Source organism: Cricetulus griseus, chromosome 2, assembly GCF_003668045.3.
Source record: "Cricetulus griseus strain 17A/GY chromosome 2, alternate assembly CriGri-PICRH-1.0, whole genome shotgun sequence".
Classification (NCBI taxonomy): domain Eukaryota; kingdom Metazoa; phylum Chordata; class Mammalia; order Rodentia; family Cricetidae; genus Cricetulus; species Cricetulus griseus.
The window spans coordinates 87,020,944-87,041,008 of NC_048595.1; the positions used below are offsets into that span (position 1 = coordinate 87,020,944).

General features: G+C 42.9%; 1 protein-coding gene across 1 annotated transcript in view; it reads left to right on the forward strand.

Moving 5' to 3' along the window:
- Positions 1–2,375: 2,375 nt before the first annotated feature.
- Positions 2,376–20,065, forward strand: part of Ctnnal1 (catenin alpha like 1) — a 55,896-nt gene continuing 38,206 nt past the window's right edge. Inside the window, exons 1-2 of the mRNA XM_027403058.2 lie at positions 2,376–2,615; positions 19,266–19,455. Coding sequence (XP_027258859.1) covers positions 2,460–2,615; positions 19,266–19,455 — 346 coding nt within the window. The 5' untranslated portion in view covers positions 2,376–2,459. The remainder of the gene's footprint in view (positions 2,616–19,265; positions 19,456–20,065) is intronic.

The following is a 20,065-nucleotide window of genomic DNA, read 5'->3' on the forward strand; positions in this document are numbered from 1 at the left end:
ATTGTTCAGATGAGGCACTGGAAGCTCCAAGAAGTGTGTTGTTGTTGACTCCTTCTTTTCTCTTTCTCTCTCTTGCCCTCTTCTCTCCCAAGTTTAGATCACAAAAGGATGGAGCCAGAATTTGGTTACAGTCTCTGACTCCAAGTCCAAAGTTCTTTATACTGGTCTTTCCTTCTACCTTTATGTATACGACGAAGGTATGGAAACAGATCTAACAGTGTATTTGCTTATTGTGAAATACAAATTCTTTTGTATTGGAATGTAACCCAAAAGTGTAACTCTTACTGTAGTTGTCCTAGAGAACCCTCCTTTGTCCTTGCAGTGCTACTTGTTAAGGTACTTGGCTTGTACTTCAAATACTGTTTGATTGTGAAACTAAGATTGAGCATATTGTAATTATTTAGCTTTGAAAATGTATCGCCTCTGCATTCTCAGGTGAAGGAAAGAAATAGTTTGACAGGAAAACTAGCATTCAAATGCGACAATAAATATCCTTTATTACATAAATGCTGTTTCTTAGCTTTAATTTGCTTTCACAACTTACTGATGTAACATCTTTGTAAAATGTAATATATTTCTATTTTGAAATAAAGTCACAAATGTTGGATGAAATGGGTAATAAGCTTTGCCATTTATTTATTTATTTTGATAAATTTCATCTTTATCCAGACTTTCCCTACATCTCCTACCTTTGGTGCCAGTATTTTTGTGAAATTTGGTCATCTTACATGAAGGAAACTGTCTGGGGAGCGATGTTTGCACGTTAGAGAAGCCAAAGGGGCCATATGTGAGGCAAGAATCATCAGTGCATTGGAGAGAAGCAGCCTTGTAGACAAAGTGTGAGGATGGTGGTTGAAGGTAAAAACTGGAAGACAAAGGCCTGGAGAGGTGGCTCAGCAGTTAAGGGTATATACTGCTCTTCCAGAAGACTCAAGTTGGATTTCTAACACCCATATTGGACAGCTGGTAACCACCTGTAGCTCCAGTTCTAGGGGATCTTATGCCTCTGTTTTTCACAAGCACTGCACATTCCAACATATAAACACAATCTAAAAGAAAAAGAAAAATTGGGATATGAGTTGAATTCAGGAGCTCTTCTTTTTTAAGGAAGAAAAGAAGCGAGTTTTGCTATCTCCATTACCAGATACCCGTGCTGCTTCGGCAGATGAAGCTAAGCCCTGCAAGTTTGCTTTCAGCACTGCAAGTTGAACCCATCAGTCTAACTTTATTGATGGAGAAAGCCAGTCTCAGATTCTTTTTTGTGTCTCGGTAGATGCTTGTTAGTAGCTATGGTCCTTCAAAAATACTTTCTTATGCTTCTCAGTCAGTTGCTTAAGTCTAGAATCCTTCCTAAGGTGCAGGCTTTTGAAAGCCTTCTTTGGCTTTGTTCCTGGAAACTGGAGGAAAAGGAGTGTTGGCACTCCTCATCACAGGGATTCTGTGTGAGCTCATGGTTGGGCTGCGAGAATGGATTCTTAGCCTTAAGTGACTTCAGTCAGAAATAGACACAATCTTTTCTTTGAAGGAGCAGTTAACACGCTGCTAGTTCTTAGCTAATACTAAAATAATTGCAAAAAGTAGTTTTAAAAAGATGGAGTATTTATCAGTGCATGCAACTTTTGTTTTTAAATTTTTTTGAAAGTGAATTCTAAAGATGCTGCCTGCAAGATCCACTGCCTTCTTGCTGAGTATCAAGATGCTTACTTGAATGTATCAAATGTTTCAACTCAGTGTGAGAGATACATAATCAGAAAATAGGAGTGAAGGGAAAATTGGGTGGACCTTCTTGGGAAGCCATGGAAAGATAATTACAAGTATAATTGCCATTTCAGGGCAGAGGTTCCCTACCATTTTCAACCCCATCTAAACTTGCAGAAATATTTATGGAGATTCAGAATTGACTTTTGAGGCAAATGGATTTGGTGGGAAACTCTGCTGGGGACAGTTGTCTTCTGGTGAGAGGCTTCGTGAACCTGGGGAGGCCCTCAGGTGTCTGGTTTCTCCTGCTTTAGGCAAAATCTGTTTTGGCACACACCCCAAAGAGGCACTGGTGCCTTCTACAGGGCGGCAGGGGTGGGACAATAGCAGCGGGTAGGTGGGGCTCCCGGGGATTGGGGTGGAGCTAAAAGGGGGAGTGCCGCCGTAGAGGCGGAGCTGATGAGCCACCACTGCGGCGCTTCGGACTATGGGGGCAGGTGGGAGGGACCAATACGGGGGTAGGGGGGCAAGGCTGGGGGCGGAACTAGCGAGGGTGGAGTGGCCTGGGGGCGGGACCGAGGCGGTGGTGCCCGCGTGGGGGCGTGGCTATAGGGCCTGGAGTCTCATGGAGGCGGGGCCGAGGCGGTGGCACAAGGCTAGGGGTGGGGCCTCGGTGCAGAGAGGCGGCAGGCGACCGGCGGCAGGCTAGTTGGCGGGCCCCTCACTGGTGCGGGAAGGTGTTGTACGATCAGTCCAGGACTATGGCCGCTTCTCCGGTCCCCGGCGGCGGCGGCGGCGGCGGCGGCGGCGGCGCGGGAGCTGTCCACTCCTCCAGTACGTCTGGCTTCGCCTTCGACTCGGGACTGGAGATCAGAACTCGCTCGGTGGAGCAGACGCTGCTGCCCTTGGTTTCTCAGGTACTGCGGCCCCGATCCCCCGTGTGCGCGGCCGGCGATGGCGGCTGCCGCTCTTCCCCGGCCCGGCATGGCGGGGCGGGAGGCGGCGCTGTCCCGCATTCCGCGAGCGCGGCGGTGGCACGGCAGGACTCGCGTGGTGGCCTGGGGCGGGGCGACCACTCCTGGGCGCGCGGTGAGGCGACCGAGCCCAGCAGGTGCGTTGTCCGGCCTAGGCGGCTGGAATCGCCTGGTGCTGCGGCTTCTGCCCAGTGAGGCCCAGCCGTGGGACGGTAGGACCCCTGTGGGGTCCCCTGGCTCCCAGAGCCTAGGCGGCTGCATCTGCGCAGTCCGCCACCGCCGCTGTCCACATCCCACGCCAGACCAGGGCGCTGGATGCAGACTAAGGCACTACAGTTTGCTCCCACTCCGGCATATTCTCCAAGGCCTTTGTCCCGTTCCCTTGACCGTGTGTGTGCTGGCCCAACTCCCACCCACTCTGGCCACCTGCCCTGTCCCTCCGTGTCACTTGCCTGCCTACCTCCGTCTGCCTGGACTAGGCAGAGTGACGGGGGAAGGAGTGCTTGGTGCTTAATCCTGTTGCACACCTTTTTGCCAGTTCTCAGTTGGGATTAGTGCATTATTGTGTTTGTGGGTTATAAAAGGAGTCTAGAATCAGCTAAGTGATGTGCTTAATAAAAATTAAAAAAAAAAGAAAGAAAGGTTTGTTTCTCCGAGCTGAGGTATATATACATAACCTGAGGGCTAGAATTCCTCACCTACAGTTGTGGGTACTATGCCAAACACCAAGTGAAGAATTTTGTCTTTGGCTGCCCGTTGGCGATGGGTGTGACTCATACTAAGCTGTAACATCTTGGTGACTCATGCCAGGATTGCCAAGATTTTAGAGATAGAGTCTTAAATTATCTGACTCTAAATTAAAAAATAATTTCTTACAACAACACCTGGCCACCGATGCCTTACATAAACACTTTTAGTGAAGGGGAGGTTGTCAGTATTCCATAGACTTTTAAATGTTGCCTCTGTTCCAGCCCAGTCCAGAAAATATTTGAAAGCTGTAATTTTATATATGTCCCCTGGATTATCCCCATTTTCCTCCCTGCATCCTGTGATTAGCTGAGCAGTGGTTACTACACTCTGCGGCTTTCCCTCTTCCTGAGTGATGGACGTATGGATCAATGGGAAGAGTGCTGTTGCTCCTTTTCAGTGTCTACACTTCCTTCCACCCTGGAGAACTCCCCCCACATCCCTATCAGCAGGAAAACAACAATCCATAAGTGGTGAGAAATGCCCAAGCACTTCTACACAAGGGAGAGGGATGAGAGTAATGGACTTGAAATGGATAGTGTTTTATCCATCTATTTAATACTCGATGCAGGCTGTGTTCTAAGCACTCTGCCAGTGCTAACTCATTTAATTCTTGACCACCCATGGGGTGAGATATATGCATATTCTCATGAAGCAGATGAGGAAATTGAGGGTTAGTTAGATCAATTAACCTGTTATTATCGAGTTCAACTCTTAACTGACAAATTGGAATTTGAATCCAGACAGCTTGGTTTCAGTAGTCAACTTTTAGCTACTCCTGTGTCCCTTCTAGAGATTAGAGGAGGGGATGAGGTCAGCACAGAGTGGTTACAAAGAAAAAGTTTCACAGTAGGAAAACTAGCCAGAGAGCTTTAATCTGGAAAAAACAGTAACTTTGTATAGTAGGGTTGCTAAAAATTTACCAGTACTACACAGCTTTATTTTTATTTTTATTCTGGAGTGTGGAGAGTATTTACTGCTAAAAATTAACTAGAGGGGTAAACAATCCTCCGGGATTGGTATGAGGCCTTACTCAGGATCACAGCAGAGGTACCGCACACCACAGTTGTATTTCTGTCAAGGTCCACAACTGATAGGCTTAATGGTAGACTGTTCTCAACAAGACAAAATTAAGTTCCCCATTGTATCAGGAGATGCATAAGGCATGCTTATGATGCTTGATTAACAAGTCAGGGAAGTACATAAAGATAATTTAGACTGATTTTAAAGTTTCAGTGAATTTAAAATATTAAGACTGGGGCTAGGAATATAGCTTAGTTGGGATGCTGGCCCTTGGTTGGTTCCCAGTATCACATAAACATTGGAGGTTCGTGTATGTCATCCCAGCACTTAGGAAGTAGAGGCAGGAGAATTAAGAGTTTGGGGTCAGCCTGAATTGTGTGAAGCTCTCTCTCTCTCTCTCTCTCTCTCTCTCTCTCTCTCTCTCTCTGTGTGTGTGTGTGTGTGTGGCAGCGGGAGCAGGGAGTGGTTAGCTCTCTAGAAAGTTTTCATGTCCAAGTGTTTCTCTGCCATAGATAGAGCACTATTATCCAACTAATTTCTCTCCAAGAATATTTTAAATACTTTAAGTAAGGATTTATCTCACACTTAATAGTTGCTGCTCTTTAAAGGGCATATATTTTAGTTGGGAGGTAGGGCGTGTATAGAATAGCAAACACACACACCAAGTATCAAATGAATATTATCAATAATAAATGCTCTGAGGGCTCTGATGCTTGAATCAGGGATGACTCTGAAGGAGACAAGGTTTGAGGTAAACCAGTAAGACTAGCACTGTGCAATGTAAAGTAGATGTAAAGTAAAGGTTTTTATTTTTATGTTACTTCACTGTTGACTCTCTGAGGGAAAGTCTTGACTTTTAGGTCTTATTCTAGGAAAACGAAGTTTTGTCAGCATCAGTAAAATATAGAGAGTGTCCTTTCTTTGCAGACTAGAAATGAAATATTTTCACAACAATAAAGAACCTTCCCATCTAGCTTCTAATTATGACAAAATTATTTTGTGAACTGCTAGTAGGAAATGCTTCCCTTGCTGGGGATGTAAATAAATGGTAAGTAAGACTGATTGTCTAGCATGGAAGAGGCCCTGGGTTCAGTCCTCAGCACTGGAGGAAAAACATTGCTGAAGAGCTGAGGAAATGACTTTACAGGTAAAGTGCTTGCTGTACAGCCATGAGGACCTGAATTTGGATCCTCAGCATCCAGGTAAAAGCTGGCAGGGGTGTGGAGTTAGGTGGATGCCAAAAAGATAGTCCCGGAGCTTCAGATTCATTGAGAGATTCTCTTAAAAAACAAAGTAGCGAGCAATTGAGAAAGACATCACATGTTGATCTCTGGCCTCCCCACGTGCATGCACAGACACCAGTACCTGCATAGATACATGCACATACATACCACACACACACACACACACACACACACACACAGAGAGAGAGAGAGACAGAGACAGAGACAGACAGAGAGAGACAGAGAGAGACAGAGAGAGAGAGAGAGTAAAAATGTTGCTGGAAAAGCCTTTGTTAGCTCATAAGGGTTTCTATTGGAAACATTATAGCAATTGTCAAATTTAATGATACATTTCTTTTAAAGGCAGAGATAAGAAGTGGTGCCTGGTAGTACAGATACTATTCAAACTATGCCAAAAATTCTAACCCTTTATAAGACAGAAGAAACAAAAGGTTCAGAGATAGTAAAAGAAAAAAAAAAGAAAGTCCCATTGTATTATAATTATCAATATAGAAAACTCAAACTAGAAATAGTTAGCAAGTTCATAGAATATGAAGTGTTAAAGGCAGTTGCATTTCTCTACATTAATAATGTTATGATGACTTTGGCGGATTCTATGGCAGGGAACAAATATGCTAGGCAGACAGAGCTTAGTGAGAAGTTTTATTACAAAGGGAAAGGGGCGGGGGAGGAAAGAAAAAAGAGGTAAAGACACACAGAGACAGATGGAGGACAGAAAAGCGAGACAGGAAAAGTCCTGTCTGCTGCAGGGGAACAGCAGGAAAGAGAAGAGTAGAAAGAGTATAAGTGGGCGGGGTCTTTCCTTTAAAGGGGTCCTTTGGACCTGCATGCAGACTACTTAGCCATGGAACCCTGGGCTGACCAGGATACTGCCTGAGTGCATTCTGCCAGGTGACAGGGGCAGGCCAGCATAATGCCTGAATCCTTACAAATAAACAGGAAAAAAGTCATTCAAAGATACCAATTAGAGTAAGACAGTAAAATATGAGGTTACTAGGAAGATATGCACGTATATGTAGCAGAGAGATATCAGACTATGGAGAAAATTTTATTGAAATCCAGAGTAGATCAGAGTGATTGAGAGAAAGTACTGCATTCATGCCTAGGCCAGTAGAATAATAAAGTCACAGCTCTTGGCTTTTCCTATTTGTAAATGTAATGCAATTCCAATGGAAATTCCAACAGATTTTGTGATAGTATTTGAGTAAAGTAATTCTAAAAATTTATATGAAATACCAAAGAACCAAAAATAGCCAGAAGCAAAGCAAGATGTGTAGACTTACTTTACAGAGTCCAGATGTGGTGGTGTATGCTTCTAGTGCCAGCATTTGGAAATTGGAGGCAGGTGGATTATTGAGACTTGGAGGTCAGCCTGGTCTACACAGCAAGTTTCATGCCACCATGGCTACATAGTGAGATTCCATCTCAGAAAAACTGAAATTAGAGGATGGGCATAATGGTACATGGATATAATCCCCATACACATGAGATTGAGGCAGGAGAATTACTAAATTATAGGCCATCACGTGTGATATGAGGCCCTGTCTAAGAAAAAGGTTGAAGCTGCCAATGACCTAGCAATTCAACTCCTTGCAGAGAAACCCTGGGTATATTTGAGAAACAGAATACAAGTATGGTTAACATTTTTACTTCTGAAGTCCCAAACTAAAAACTACCAAAATCTCTTTTAACAGGATGTTTAAATAAATTGTGCAGTGTTCAGCCAGTGAGAGTCTATGAGTAAAAGGGCGGAGTCACAGCTGTGATTCTCTCCCTTTTATCTTTTTGCCTGTTGTGAGTCAAACCCAAGGTCATAGGAGAACTACTGAGCTATATCCCCACATCTTAGTGTTTTAAAACAGGATATCTTTATAGGCCAGGCTGGACTCAAACTTGGTCTCCACCTCTCATGTGCTAGTAAAGGTGGGTACCACCACAGTGGATTTTGATGTTGCATATTTTATAATCTAAACTTTTTTTTTTTTAAAGCCCCAGGCTAAGAACAGGCATGTTTTCTGTAGAGCTACTCCCACCCCTTTGAATAGTCATTCATTCTTCCTGTCGCCACCGCCACTCCTATAGTGTTTTTATCCAAGGGAGGGAAGAAGGATGCCTCCACCCTGGTGTGGAATGCCATTCTTCTGCCCTTGGGCTTTTCCTGCCTGTGCTTTCTTCCAGCCATCCTGCCAGGACCCTTTTAATTTCTAAGGTAGCTTCACTTCATTCTTTCTATCTCTTTTTGCCTTGGGAGTGTTTCAGAATCTTGGTCTCAGTATGGTTTGTGGGAGAAGAGAGTAGATAAATGGTTTTCTCTTCTCCTTGCTGATTGGTGCAGTGACTATAAATGTGTTTTTGAGAGCAGAGATAAAGGAAAATTCAAATGATACAATGAGGTTGTAAGCAAGTGAAAGTGCCTGCCTCTGCCTTCTTGAAAGAATCTGACCTTGAATGGTGTGTTTGTTCACTCCCATGTTTTGTACAGCAAATAAGCCCGTTCACATTCTTAATTCTGTACTATGTGCTAAATACCAACAGGAACCTCTTCATCTCAGGCTGGCTTTTAAATTATTCTTTGGGTCCTGGAGAACTAGACTTTGTATTTTCTTTCCTTCCAGCTTCCCATTTTACGTGCTTTCTTGCCTCTCCACAAAGCAGGTAAAGAAAGACCCTGTCAATCAAGTAAAAATGTCAGTTCTAAAAATTTAGAAAATCTCCAAACATGAGGGAACAGTAACAACACTATTCTTCCTACCCTTTTTTTTGTAAATGAGACTATTCTAAGGACAGTGGTTTATATTTACTCACTTATTTCACAGGGTAGCCTGAGCATATTGTTGTCCCTGTTCTTACAGATGAGAGTTGTTACAGGAAGGCTGATAATTAGTTGCATCCTGACCAGGACTTCACTCCCAGGCAGAGTGGTTGAAGTCCATGTTCTTAACTGCTGGGATGCACTTGTTTGTCCTTCATGACTGAAAAGTTTCTGCACCCGATAAGCCTCTCTGCTGATGCAGCAATCCATATGACCAAATCAAACTAAATTAGAAAAAGCCTATGTTTAATGGATACACCGCTCATGGATGGCTTTCCAGCCCTCCAGAAAGGAGACAGGAAAGAGACCAGAAAACCACAAGTCTGTTTTCTGGGAGGCAGTTTAAATACCCTGTGGGAATGGTCTTGAGCATCTCTGAGGGGAGAGATCATCATTTGGTGGGCTTTCTGGGATGCAGCAGGGTTTAGGGGAGGAGACTGGGGTTGAACTTCCACCATAACATCCCAGACTCTTTGGGTATATCGATGCCAGCAGCTGGGGTGAAACTTCCACCATAACAATGACACCTTAGGCAGATGGTCGCTCATAAGCCCTTGATCTTGTTTTCTTCCATGATGGAGTTTTTCATTGTGTCACATCGTCTTTCTTTCCCCACAGAATGCCTTCTTTGCCCTCTGCTCATTCAGGCATTTTCCTTTCTTTCTTTTTTGGCTTTGGAGGCTGTCCTGGAGCTAGCTCTTGTAGATCAGGCTGGTCTGGAACTCACCTGCCTCTGCCCTCCAAGTGCTGGGATTAAAGGCCTGTGCCACCACCGCCCAGCTCATTCAGGCATTTTCTAGAACATCCTGTAGACATGTCTGTCAGGGCAGCTACAAGTGGTCACTCTTACTATTCTTCCTAGTTTTCAAGAATAATAGCTAGCTTTTTTATTTGTCATATTACACTGTTATCTCCTCAATCTGAGGAGGTAAGAGAGGCATAGTGATTAAGAGTAAAGGCAACTTGTGGCTCTGTGACCCTGGGCAAATTCTTAACCTCTTCCAACTTTAGGTTTTTTAATTTATATAATGAAGGTAATAATAGTTAGATGCCTAATAGAAGCTAGAGATGTAAATATTAAATGAACTTATATATGCAAAACATACACACTAGTACTCTTGTGTTTAATGTTAGTCTTATCTTTTGCATAAAAATTAAAATGCATTTAAAAAATATATTAAGTATATATAAATCAGGGTTAGAATAATTCAACATAAATATCCACAGGATTATAGAATTACAAGTTATTGTTTTAAGTTTACCTGCATTTACCCCCTTTCTTGTTTTGGGAATAATCAACACATGTGCTTTCTCTATTTTTATTTTTATTTTTATTATTTATTATTATTTGGTTTTTCAAGACAGGGTTTCTCTGTGGCTTTGGAGGTTGTCCTGGAACTAGCTTGTGTAGATCAGGCTGGTCTCGAACTCATAGAGATCCGCCTACCTTTGCCTCCCAAGTGCTGGGATTTAAAGTCGTGCACCACCACCGCCTAGCTATTTTTATTATTTTTAATTGTGTAGGTGTGTGTGTCTGCTTGTGGGTATGTACATGTAAGCAAGTGGAGGTGTCCGAGGAAGCTAGAAATTGGAATCCTTTAGAGCTGGAGTTTCAAATGGTTGTGAGGTGCTTGACATAGGTGCTGGGAACTGAACTCTGGTGCCCTGTCTTACCCACTCAACCAGCCCTGAAGCTGTCTTTTTAAAAGTTGGAGAATGTTAGGATATAAGTAGATCTTTGAATAACGATTTTTATGAATTGACTTAGCTCTTGTAAATATCGATTTTCAATGACTATATTTGGGATAAGCATTTTCCAGAATGCTTCCAGTAAGAGGAAGACAGCCACACCTAATAATGCACTGGGGAGGATGTTTGGAGTGAAAGCAAAATGCTTGTTTGGAAACTGAACAATTGTTAGTGCTTTATCCCAATTGTAGGATCTGTCCTTTATATTTGGGAAATTTAAGCATTATGAAAATGCAGAATTTAATGAGCATAATGTCTTACTCTGGGTTGCTGTAATAGCAATACTAAGCTAGAGCCCAACATGTGGGATGCCCTGTTCAAATCTCAGTCCCACAAATGAACAATAGAACCACAGACATCTCTAACAACAGGCATTTATTTTGGCACAGTGTGGCTGCTGGGTGCTCTAACATCAAGGTGGTCAATGTTCAGTGTTTGGTGAGACTTACCTTTTTCCTAGACTAGACTGATGTCTTTTTTCCCTATCCTAAAGGGCAGGGGCCCTTCAATTATTTCTCTTTTATAAGGGTACTAAATCCTATTCATGGGAGCTCCAAATTCATGGCCAAATCACTTGCTAATAATTGGGCGTTAGGATTTCACTATATGAATGGGGTCAGGGCACATCCACTCTAAGTAGCCACTTCCATTCTTTTCACTCTTGTAATCTCTTATGAGATACCTTGAAAATAGTGGTCAGGGTCTCTGTCTGGAGGACTAAAATGGTACAGATGGTTTTTATGTCTGTGTCCTCTCCTTTTAGACAGTCTCACAGAACAGAGTTAGCCCAAGCTCTGGAACCAAGGTGTACACCACCACACTGCTGTTTCCATATTTATCATCCTGCTTTGGAGCAGGATGACCATAGGCCAGTCATTCTCACAATTCATTCTAGTGATTCTATGAGATGTGACTACCTAATGGGCTCCTAGGTCACATTTATGCTGAAGAAAAGATTGTGTCCCTCTGAAATCAAGAAATGAGCAAGAATGATGGACATCTCTCTGTACTGGTGGGGCTTTATTTATTTATTTTTAAATGTATTATAAAGGTGAAATGACACAGAGGCAGGTGGATCGCTGAGGCCAGCCAGGGCTACAAAGAGAGATAAATCAAAATCAAAACAAAACAAAACAAAAAACTTGCAAAACACACACACACACACACACACACACACAAAGTGCCGGCCATTGGTGGCACACGCCTTTAATCCCAGAACTCGGGAGGCAGAGGCAGGAGTATCTCTGTGAGTTCGAGGCCAGCCTGGTCTCCAGAGCAAGTGCCAGGATAGGCTCCAAAGCTACACAGAGAAACCCTGTCTCAAAAAAAAAAAAAAAAAAAAAAAAAACGAAAAAGAAAAAAAATCACAAAGCAAAATTAACCATACCTAAACTCTGTATATCCTGGTGAACTTCTATACAGTTAGAATAGCCATTCTGAAGCTGTGGAGTATCACAGTGGATTTTATACATTCGCTATCAAGTATATTTTATTATTGTCTACCACAAAAAATACATAAACAGATAATGCTGGGCAATGGTGACGCATGACTTTAATTCCAGCACTCAGGAGGTAGAGGTAGGCAGATCTGAGGCAGGCAGATCTCTGTGAGTTTGAGGCCAACCTGTTCTACAGACTGAGTTCCAGGACAGCCAAGGCTACACAGAGAAACCCTGTTTCCAAAAACCAAAAATAAATAAATAAATAAATAAATATCCAAAGCAGTTAGTTTTTTGTCCTCTTCAATGACTGTGGGAATTACTTCAAAACACATATTTGAAATTACATTTACTTCTACATAATAAAATATTTCCAAGCTTAATGGAGTAAGATAAATCAGGTTCTGAGAATTGGGAATTTGAGAGTAGCTTACTTGGGTGGCTCTGTGGCTCTGTGCTGTCTGAAGCACAGCATAGAGAATCTTGGTAACTGTTCGCAGGAAGCCTAAGTTCTTCACTAAGGAGCCTTTCCAAAAGAGCCAGTCAAGTGTCTTTGCATCTCAACTGGCTTCCCCTAGAGTGAAGATGTTAGACGTTAGAGAGAAGCAGATGGAAACTGTAGTGACTTCATGCTTACCCTCTAGTGTAGCACACTGTCACTTCTGCTTTATTTTATTGGCTAAGGTAGAAGAAACCTGTTGTAATTTAAGAAAAGCAGCTCAAGAGAAGGACGACATAGGACAGGGTTCAAGCAGAGGGTTTTTTTGTTTTTTTGTTTTTTAATTAGGGAAAGGGGTCATAAAAGGGGGAAAGGGGAAGGGGAAGACAGGAGCAGCAGGAGAGAAGAGAAAGGGGGGAGAGTAAGGAAAGAAGGAGAGAGGAAAAGAGAGGGAGAAAGAGGGGGAAACAGAAGGAGAGAGAGAGAAGGATGGGAGGTGGGCAGGGCCCTTTAAAAAGGGAACATAGTGGATATACACAGGTGGTGCTCTTAGTGGCTGCAGCGGAGGGCATATCCTGTCAAAACCCCAAGGACAAGCCAGTAGGAATGCCTGAATACTAACAATATCTCCCTGCTTCCAACTCTGGAGTGCTGGGATTACAGGCCTGTTCGTCACAGTGCTGGTGTGTGGTGCTGGGAATTGAACCCAGGGCTTAGTGCATGCTAGGCCAGCACTCTGACCCTTGAACTATATCCCCTACTTTATTCCGCTGGAAGTAACTAAAATCAGCTTAACCTCAAGGAGAGGGGGTGGAGACTGCCTCTTGTAGGCTGCAATAGCAAAGAACTTGGGTTCTCTAACCTCTGTGGTAAATTGTTTACCTTCTTCTACCTGCAGACAACCTCTCCTCAAAGCATCAGCTGAACACAGAAGGTTGACTTGGAAATCTGGTCTAGATGAGCTTTGTAAAGATAGGGCATTTCCTAAGTGTAACTCTTTCTAGCTATAGGAAAAAAGGAAGCTTAGGATATTGTAGGCTTATGCTAAAAAAACAAGGGAAGAAAGAGCCACTAGTTCAGTTTCCTAACATGCACCTGGACCCAGGTTGGCAGTTCCTTAATTAAAACTCATGTCCCGGGAATTGTCTCAATGTCTTGGCATCGCCTTCTCAGTCAGTCGACTTTTGTTTGTAGCTAGTTTTCAAGTTTGGGAGGAGGAAATCCTTCATTTCATATTGATCCTCCTTTTTTTTTTTTTTTTTTTTTTAAGTCCAAGCTGGTATTATTTCTGCCAGTGTAATTAATTTTGTTTGTTGTCCTTAGAGTCATGTGGCACTCAGTGTTTTAGACCAAAGCCATCCCCACGAGTTGTGTAGAGGTCAGCTCTTTTCTGCCTTTGACTCCTCTGGGACCTCTGGAGGACCAGTGCCTAAGCTCCCAAGACTGACTGTAACATTTTCCAGTCACTCTCTTAGGGTTGTCTTTAGATTTCACTTTTGCCTGTAAGCCATTTATAATTTTATCATGGTGTGCCATCTGGCTAGGAATTTTCAAAAGCAGCAAGTTCTGGCTTGATCTTCTTTAACTGTGTTTTATTTAACTTCTCTCTGTTCTCTTATATTTTACTGCCCCTTTAAATCCCTTCAAATCACGTTAGCTAGACCACCTAATTCTTGAGGAATGGTTTCTACTTTCCCTGTTATTAATGGTGATTTTTCTGCTGCTACCTAATAAGGTCCCTTTCCCTCTAGTTTCTAGTGAGTTTTTGTTTGTTTGTTTGTTTGTTTAAAAAATACAAAAACCTGTGTGTGTGTGTGTGTGTGTGTGTGTGTGTGTGTGTGTGTGTGTAAAGGGTGAAATACCAATATGGAGTTAGATGAAGGTATTTATTGAGGAGATGCCTTACTTACAGAGCAACCTAGCCAGCCCGCAGGGAACGGAGTAAGTAGAGCAAGCCCATGATGAAAAGGAAGAAGGGGCTCCCGAGTGCTTGCCCCTCACTCTTGAAACTCCCTCACATCACCCTGACCACACCCTAGGGGGCGTGGCCAGGTACACCTGTAGCTAGCCCGGAGGAGTTGGGGTTAGGGTGTCAGTGTGTGTGCGCGCGAGCGCGCACGCGTGTTCTTGCGTATGTGCGCGAGTGTGTGTGTGTAGGTCAAAGGATAAGCTTGGATGTTTATTTCACCTTTCATCTTGTTTGAGACAGGCTTTCTTATTGTTTGCCTTTGTGTGGGCAGGCTAGCTGACCCAAGATCTTCAAGGGACTCTATGTCTCCACTTCCCATCTCCTATAACAGTTTTGGGAGTGTGGGTGTCCTTATTATTGCACCAGGCTTTGCATGGGTTCTGGGGATGTAAACTCAGGTCCTCACACAGTTCACCTACTGAGACATCTCCTTAGTCCCTTTCCCACTCCTTCCCCCCTCCCCCCCCCCCCGCCCTCCCCAACAGGGTTTCTCTGTGGCTTTGGAGGCTGTCCTGGAACTAGCTTTGTAGACCAGGCTGGCCTCGAACTCATAGAGATCCACTTACCTCTGCCTCCCAAGTGCTGGGATTTAAAGGCCTGTGCCACCACCACCCGACTTTTTTTTTTTTTTTTTAAATAAGCTTTTGCTTACACTTTTGTTGTGGTCTGAATGTTGGTTTCCTCTCAAAATCATATTGGAACTTAATTCCCATGGTAATTTTAGTAGCATATGAAGCCTTTTGGAGCCCATTAAGTCGTGACTGAAACTAATGCTTTAGGGAGGAGCCTAAGGGAATTTGTTATGCTTGGTCTACTAAGTGAAGAGTCATGAAGACCTGCCCCTCACTAGACTCTAAGTCTATGGAGGCCTGAACCTGAGCTTTGTAGAACTGTAAGCAGTGAGTTCATATAGGACCAGCTGAAGGTATTTGTTTTGGCAGTCCAAACTGACTGAGAGAACTCTCACAAAGTCTCTTGCTCCTGTCTTCACCATTCTTGGGCTTTTCACTCATCCCACAAAGTCACTCAAACACAGCCCAATTTCAAAGTTACTCTCAAATTTTGGGTTTTGTTATAGCATCTCTCCAGATCTGGGTTCCAAAATCTGTGTTACCTATCTATTGATAAAGAACAATACCTTCAAACTGGGTGGTGGTGGTGCTCATCTTTAATCTCAGCACTGGAGAGGCAGAGACAGATGGATCTCTAAGTTTGAGGCCAGACTGGTCTACAGAGTGAGTTCCAGGACAGCCAGGGCTACAAATTGATGTCCTGAAAACAAACAACAAAAAGAACAATACCTTCATTAGTTTTCTATTGCTGTTCTTAAACACCCCGATTAAAGCAACTCAGGGGAGAAAGGGTTTATTTTAGCTTACAGTTCCAGAAAGAATATGGCCCATCATGGCAAGAAAGGCATAGCAACAGGAGAATGATGTCACATTGCAGTGGCAGTCCCAAAGTAAAGAGAGAGCAGGAAGTGGGACCAGGGCATAAAATCTGCCAGCCTGGTGTGGTGGTGGTACACACCTTTAATCCTAGGCAGATCTCTGCAAGTTCAAGACTATCCAGTGCTACATAGTGAGAACCTGCCTCAGACAGATAGGCAGACAAACAACCTCAGTGCCTACTCCCAGTGACATACTTTCCTCAGCAAAGTTCCTTCTCCTACAGTGATAGGGATCAGTGTTCATGACATCACCTGAGCCTGTGGGGGACATCTCCCATTCATACCTAACAAATTACTTCAAACTTACTGCCTTAAACCAGCAAGCATTTGTCTTAGTTTCTGAGTTAAGAAAGAATTCTGTAGTACTTTACCTGATGATTGTGAACCAAATCACAAAAAACTAAGGGTATCACAAAACTGAAGTAAAGGTGTTTGGCTGGCTCTGTGGCAGTTCAAAGGCTTAAACTGGCCTGAGAGTCTGCTGTTGTGTTCACCCATCTGACTGTGAAAAGTCTCTGTTCTGCTGCAGCTGTTGGCTGTGGCAGCAATTCCTCACCTTGTTGGCTCATGTGAGCAGCTGTGACTGGCAGTGAGCTTTCTGTCCCTGTGATTGGTCCCAGAGAGAGAGAAGGAGGGGAGGGAGAGACAGAGAAAGTCACACACACACACACACACACACACACACACACACACACACACACACACACACAGAGACATAGAGGATATTGTGATATCCTGAAGCCTGCCCAGAAATGCATTGTGATATCCATTGTCATCTGTCCATCAGAAGTGAGTTTATACTTGGGGGAGAAACAGAGCTTCCTTGAAGGAAAGGTCTGAAGGAGTTTATGAATATGTTTTGAAATCACCACAGAGATTATATTATACCACATTCCCATGTAAAAAACCTTTCTGGGGCTCCCAGTAATGCATAGAACAAAACTATTTTTGAAGCAGGATGCCATTCAGTAGCTCAAAATGGCCTATAGCTCACAACCTTCCTGCCTTAACCTCCCTGGAACTGCAGACATGTGCCACCACACCCAGTTCAAAACATGAATTCTTTGCTCCAGTTGCCAGCCTTACATGGCCAGCTCCTGGCCGTCCATCACAGGGCACTGGTTTATGCTTGCCCCTCTGCTCTCTGCTTTAACCAGTTCTGGCTTTACTTCATATCTTGACAGGACAGGCTCGTCCCCAAAGCCTCTTACCCTTCAGTTTTTGTTCTTTGAAATACATTATCCCCTGGTGCAGCCATCTTGCTACTATTAATTTTATCTCAGGCTGAAATACCACTTCCTCAGAGATGAAAGAGCAGCCAATCTCAGAAGGCTTCATGGGTATAACAGCATATTGTTATATTTTACATAGCACATACATTAAAATTATTTATCTATTTAGAGGATTACAGTGTTTCTCCATTTGAATGTACATGGACCTTTTCTTTATCATTCATTGATATTTCTTCATTACTTAGAATTTACTTCACCTAGGAAATATATTGTGTGATTGAATTGTTACTCTACTGTACTGCAAACATGGGAGGTAGGACTGTATGTCTCCGTCACTCATGCATCCTGTCTTAGTCACTGTTCTATTGCAGTGAGGAGACACTGTGACCAGGTAACTTTTATAACGGAAAGCAATTAGTTAGGGTTTGCTTACAGTGTCAGAGCGTTAGTCCATTATCATCATGGCAGGAAGCAGACTGGAATGCTGATCCACGGGCAATAAGCAGAAAGAGAGACACTGGACCTCACATGGACTTTTGAAACCTCAAAACCCACCCCAGAGACTTACCTCCCCCAATATAGGCCACCTTCCTAATCCTTTCAAACAGTTCATCAACTGGGGCTAAGCAAGCAAATATATGAGCCTATGGGGGGCATTCTCATTCAAACCACAACACATCCTAAAGACTTGGCATCTAACAGATATTAATCATTTGTTGGAAAACAATATTGTAGATGAAAATATTTAGTGGCAGGGTTCTGGAGAGATAATTTGGTGGGTAAAGTGCCTGCACAACCAGCATAAGGGCCTGAGGTTGGATCCCAGCACCCAGTTAAAACTTGGATGTAGTGACTCACATTCAGACCCTGGTAATTGAAAGAGGATGGAGACAGTAGGATCCTTAGAGCTCGGTGGCCAGCCAGTCCAGGTGAAGCATACTCTAGGTTCACTGAAAGACCCTGTCTTAAAAAATAAGGTGTAGAGCCATTGAGGAAGATATCCAAAATCGACCTCTGGCTTCAACACATATAGGCACATATGAACACAAGAGCACATACACAAAAATAAATGTAGTGGCATTCAGTACATTTCTCTATATCACTTAGCTCATTCCTAAATGTGATGGCTACCCCAAGATTCAAATTTAGACATTTCTGTTAATTCTAAGCTCTTAATATCTTAAATGAAAAAAGTGCTTGGCACAGAATACTTTCCTCTTATATTCTGTTTTGAGTCTTCTTAAAATTTAAGTTTTATTTTATGTGTGGATATTTTCTTACATGTATGTTTGATCACTGTTTGTGTATCTGGTACCCAAAGAGTCTAGAAGGAATTGGATCCCTTGGGACTGGAGTTACAGATGGTTGTGAGCTGCCATTTAGGTGTTGGGAACTGAATCATTGTCCTCTGGAAGAGCAGACAGTGCTCTTAACATCTGACCATCTCTCCAGTATTTTGTTTGAGTCCTTGTTATCATTCCATATAAATTATTTCAAAGTGAAACACATTTACTGTTGGTATCTGTTTTTCATCTAATGGTTTTTAAATACATATTTCAAATGTGAGTATTGCACATGTTAGATTTTTCTCTCTTCCTTTCTTTTTTCTTTTCTTTTCTTTTCTTTTCTTTTCTTTTCTTTCTTTCTTTCTTTTGGTTTTTCAAGACAGGGTTTCTCTGTGGCCTTGGAGGCTGTCCTGGAACTAGCTCTTGTAGACCAGGCTGGTCTCGAACTCACAGAGATCCGCCTGCCACTGCCTCCCAAGTGCTGGGACTAAAGGCATGCGCCACCAGTGCCTGGTCTACTCATTAGTTTTCTAAGATACTTTAAAGATTTTCATTTGTTTTAATGATCCATACATGTCCCCTTTTATATTTTATATCAGTGCTTAAAACCAAATGATAAAACTCTTGGTATTTCCTGTACTTTGAGGCTGCTGATAAACAAAACTGGATTAAAAGAGTAGATTACACTGGTTATTCTAAAGCTGCTAATGAGTTCAGTAAACATGTGTGGCTAAAGTATCATTTTACAGTGCTGGGGATTGAACCAAGGTTCCCCCATATGCTAGGCAAATGCTCTGCTGCTAAGATACACCTCCAGTGCACAAGTCCATTTTGTATACCCCAATTACGTTGTGAGCAGTACCTGGGTGGAACTGGGGAAACTTCTGTGAGTGCTGTGAACCTGTGATTTGCCCCTCCTGTTCTCATGTCTCTAAGATTTGTTGGACGATCTGGAGAGCATCTGGAACTGTATGTCCTAGATAACCGCCCTCAGGTGAACTCACAATTAATAGAAGCATTGTCCTGAGAAATGATGCAAGATGCTTTGCTGGTTGGCCCTGGGGTTGTAGTATCTAAAGCTATTGATTTAGTCTCTTGGGTTAGTCTGATATGCTGGGTTTAATTTTTTTGACCTTTGTAATATTTTTTTAAGTATTGAGGTAAAAGTTTTAAAAGTTGCTTCATTTTTTTTTTAATTTTTAGATCACCACACTTATTAACCATAAAGATAATACCAAAAAGTCTGATAAAACTCTACAAGCAATTCAGCGTGTAGGACAAGCTGTCAACTTGGCAGTTGGAAGATTTGTTAAAGTAGGGGAAGCTATAGCCAATGAAAACTGGGATTTGAAAGAAGAAATTAATATTGCCTGCATTGAGGCTAAACAAGCAGGTATGTGAATGTTTATCTACCTTTTCTTTGTTTACTTGCTGCTTTTTTAGGAGACAAGGTCTTACTATGTAACCCTTGCTGACTTGGAACTTTCTATGTAGGCCAGGCTGGCTTTGAACTCATAAAGGTCCACCTGCCTCTGCCTCTGCCTCTGCCTCTGCCTCTGCCTCTGCCTCTGCCTCTGCCTCTGCCTCTGCCTCCCAAGTGCTGGGATTAAAGCCATGTTCCACCACACTGTCTTAGTTAGGGTTTTCTATTGCTGTGAAGAGACACCATGACTATGGCAACTCTTATAAAGGAAACATTTTAATTGGGGTAGTTCACTTACAGTTTCAGAGGTTCATTCCATTACCATCATGACGGGGAGCATGGCATTGGGCAGGCAGATGTGGTGCTTAGAGAAATAGTTGAGAATCCTACATTTTGCAGATAACAGGAAGGCCACCAACACATTAGGCAGTATTCTGAGCATAGGAATCTTCAAAGCCCAACCCCACAGTGACACACTTCCTCCAACAAGACCATACCCAGTCTAACAAAGCCACACTTCCTAATAGTGCCAATCCCTATGAGATAATGGGGGCAGTTATATTCAGACTATCATGCATAT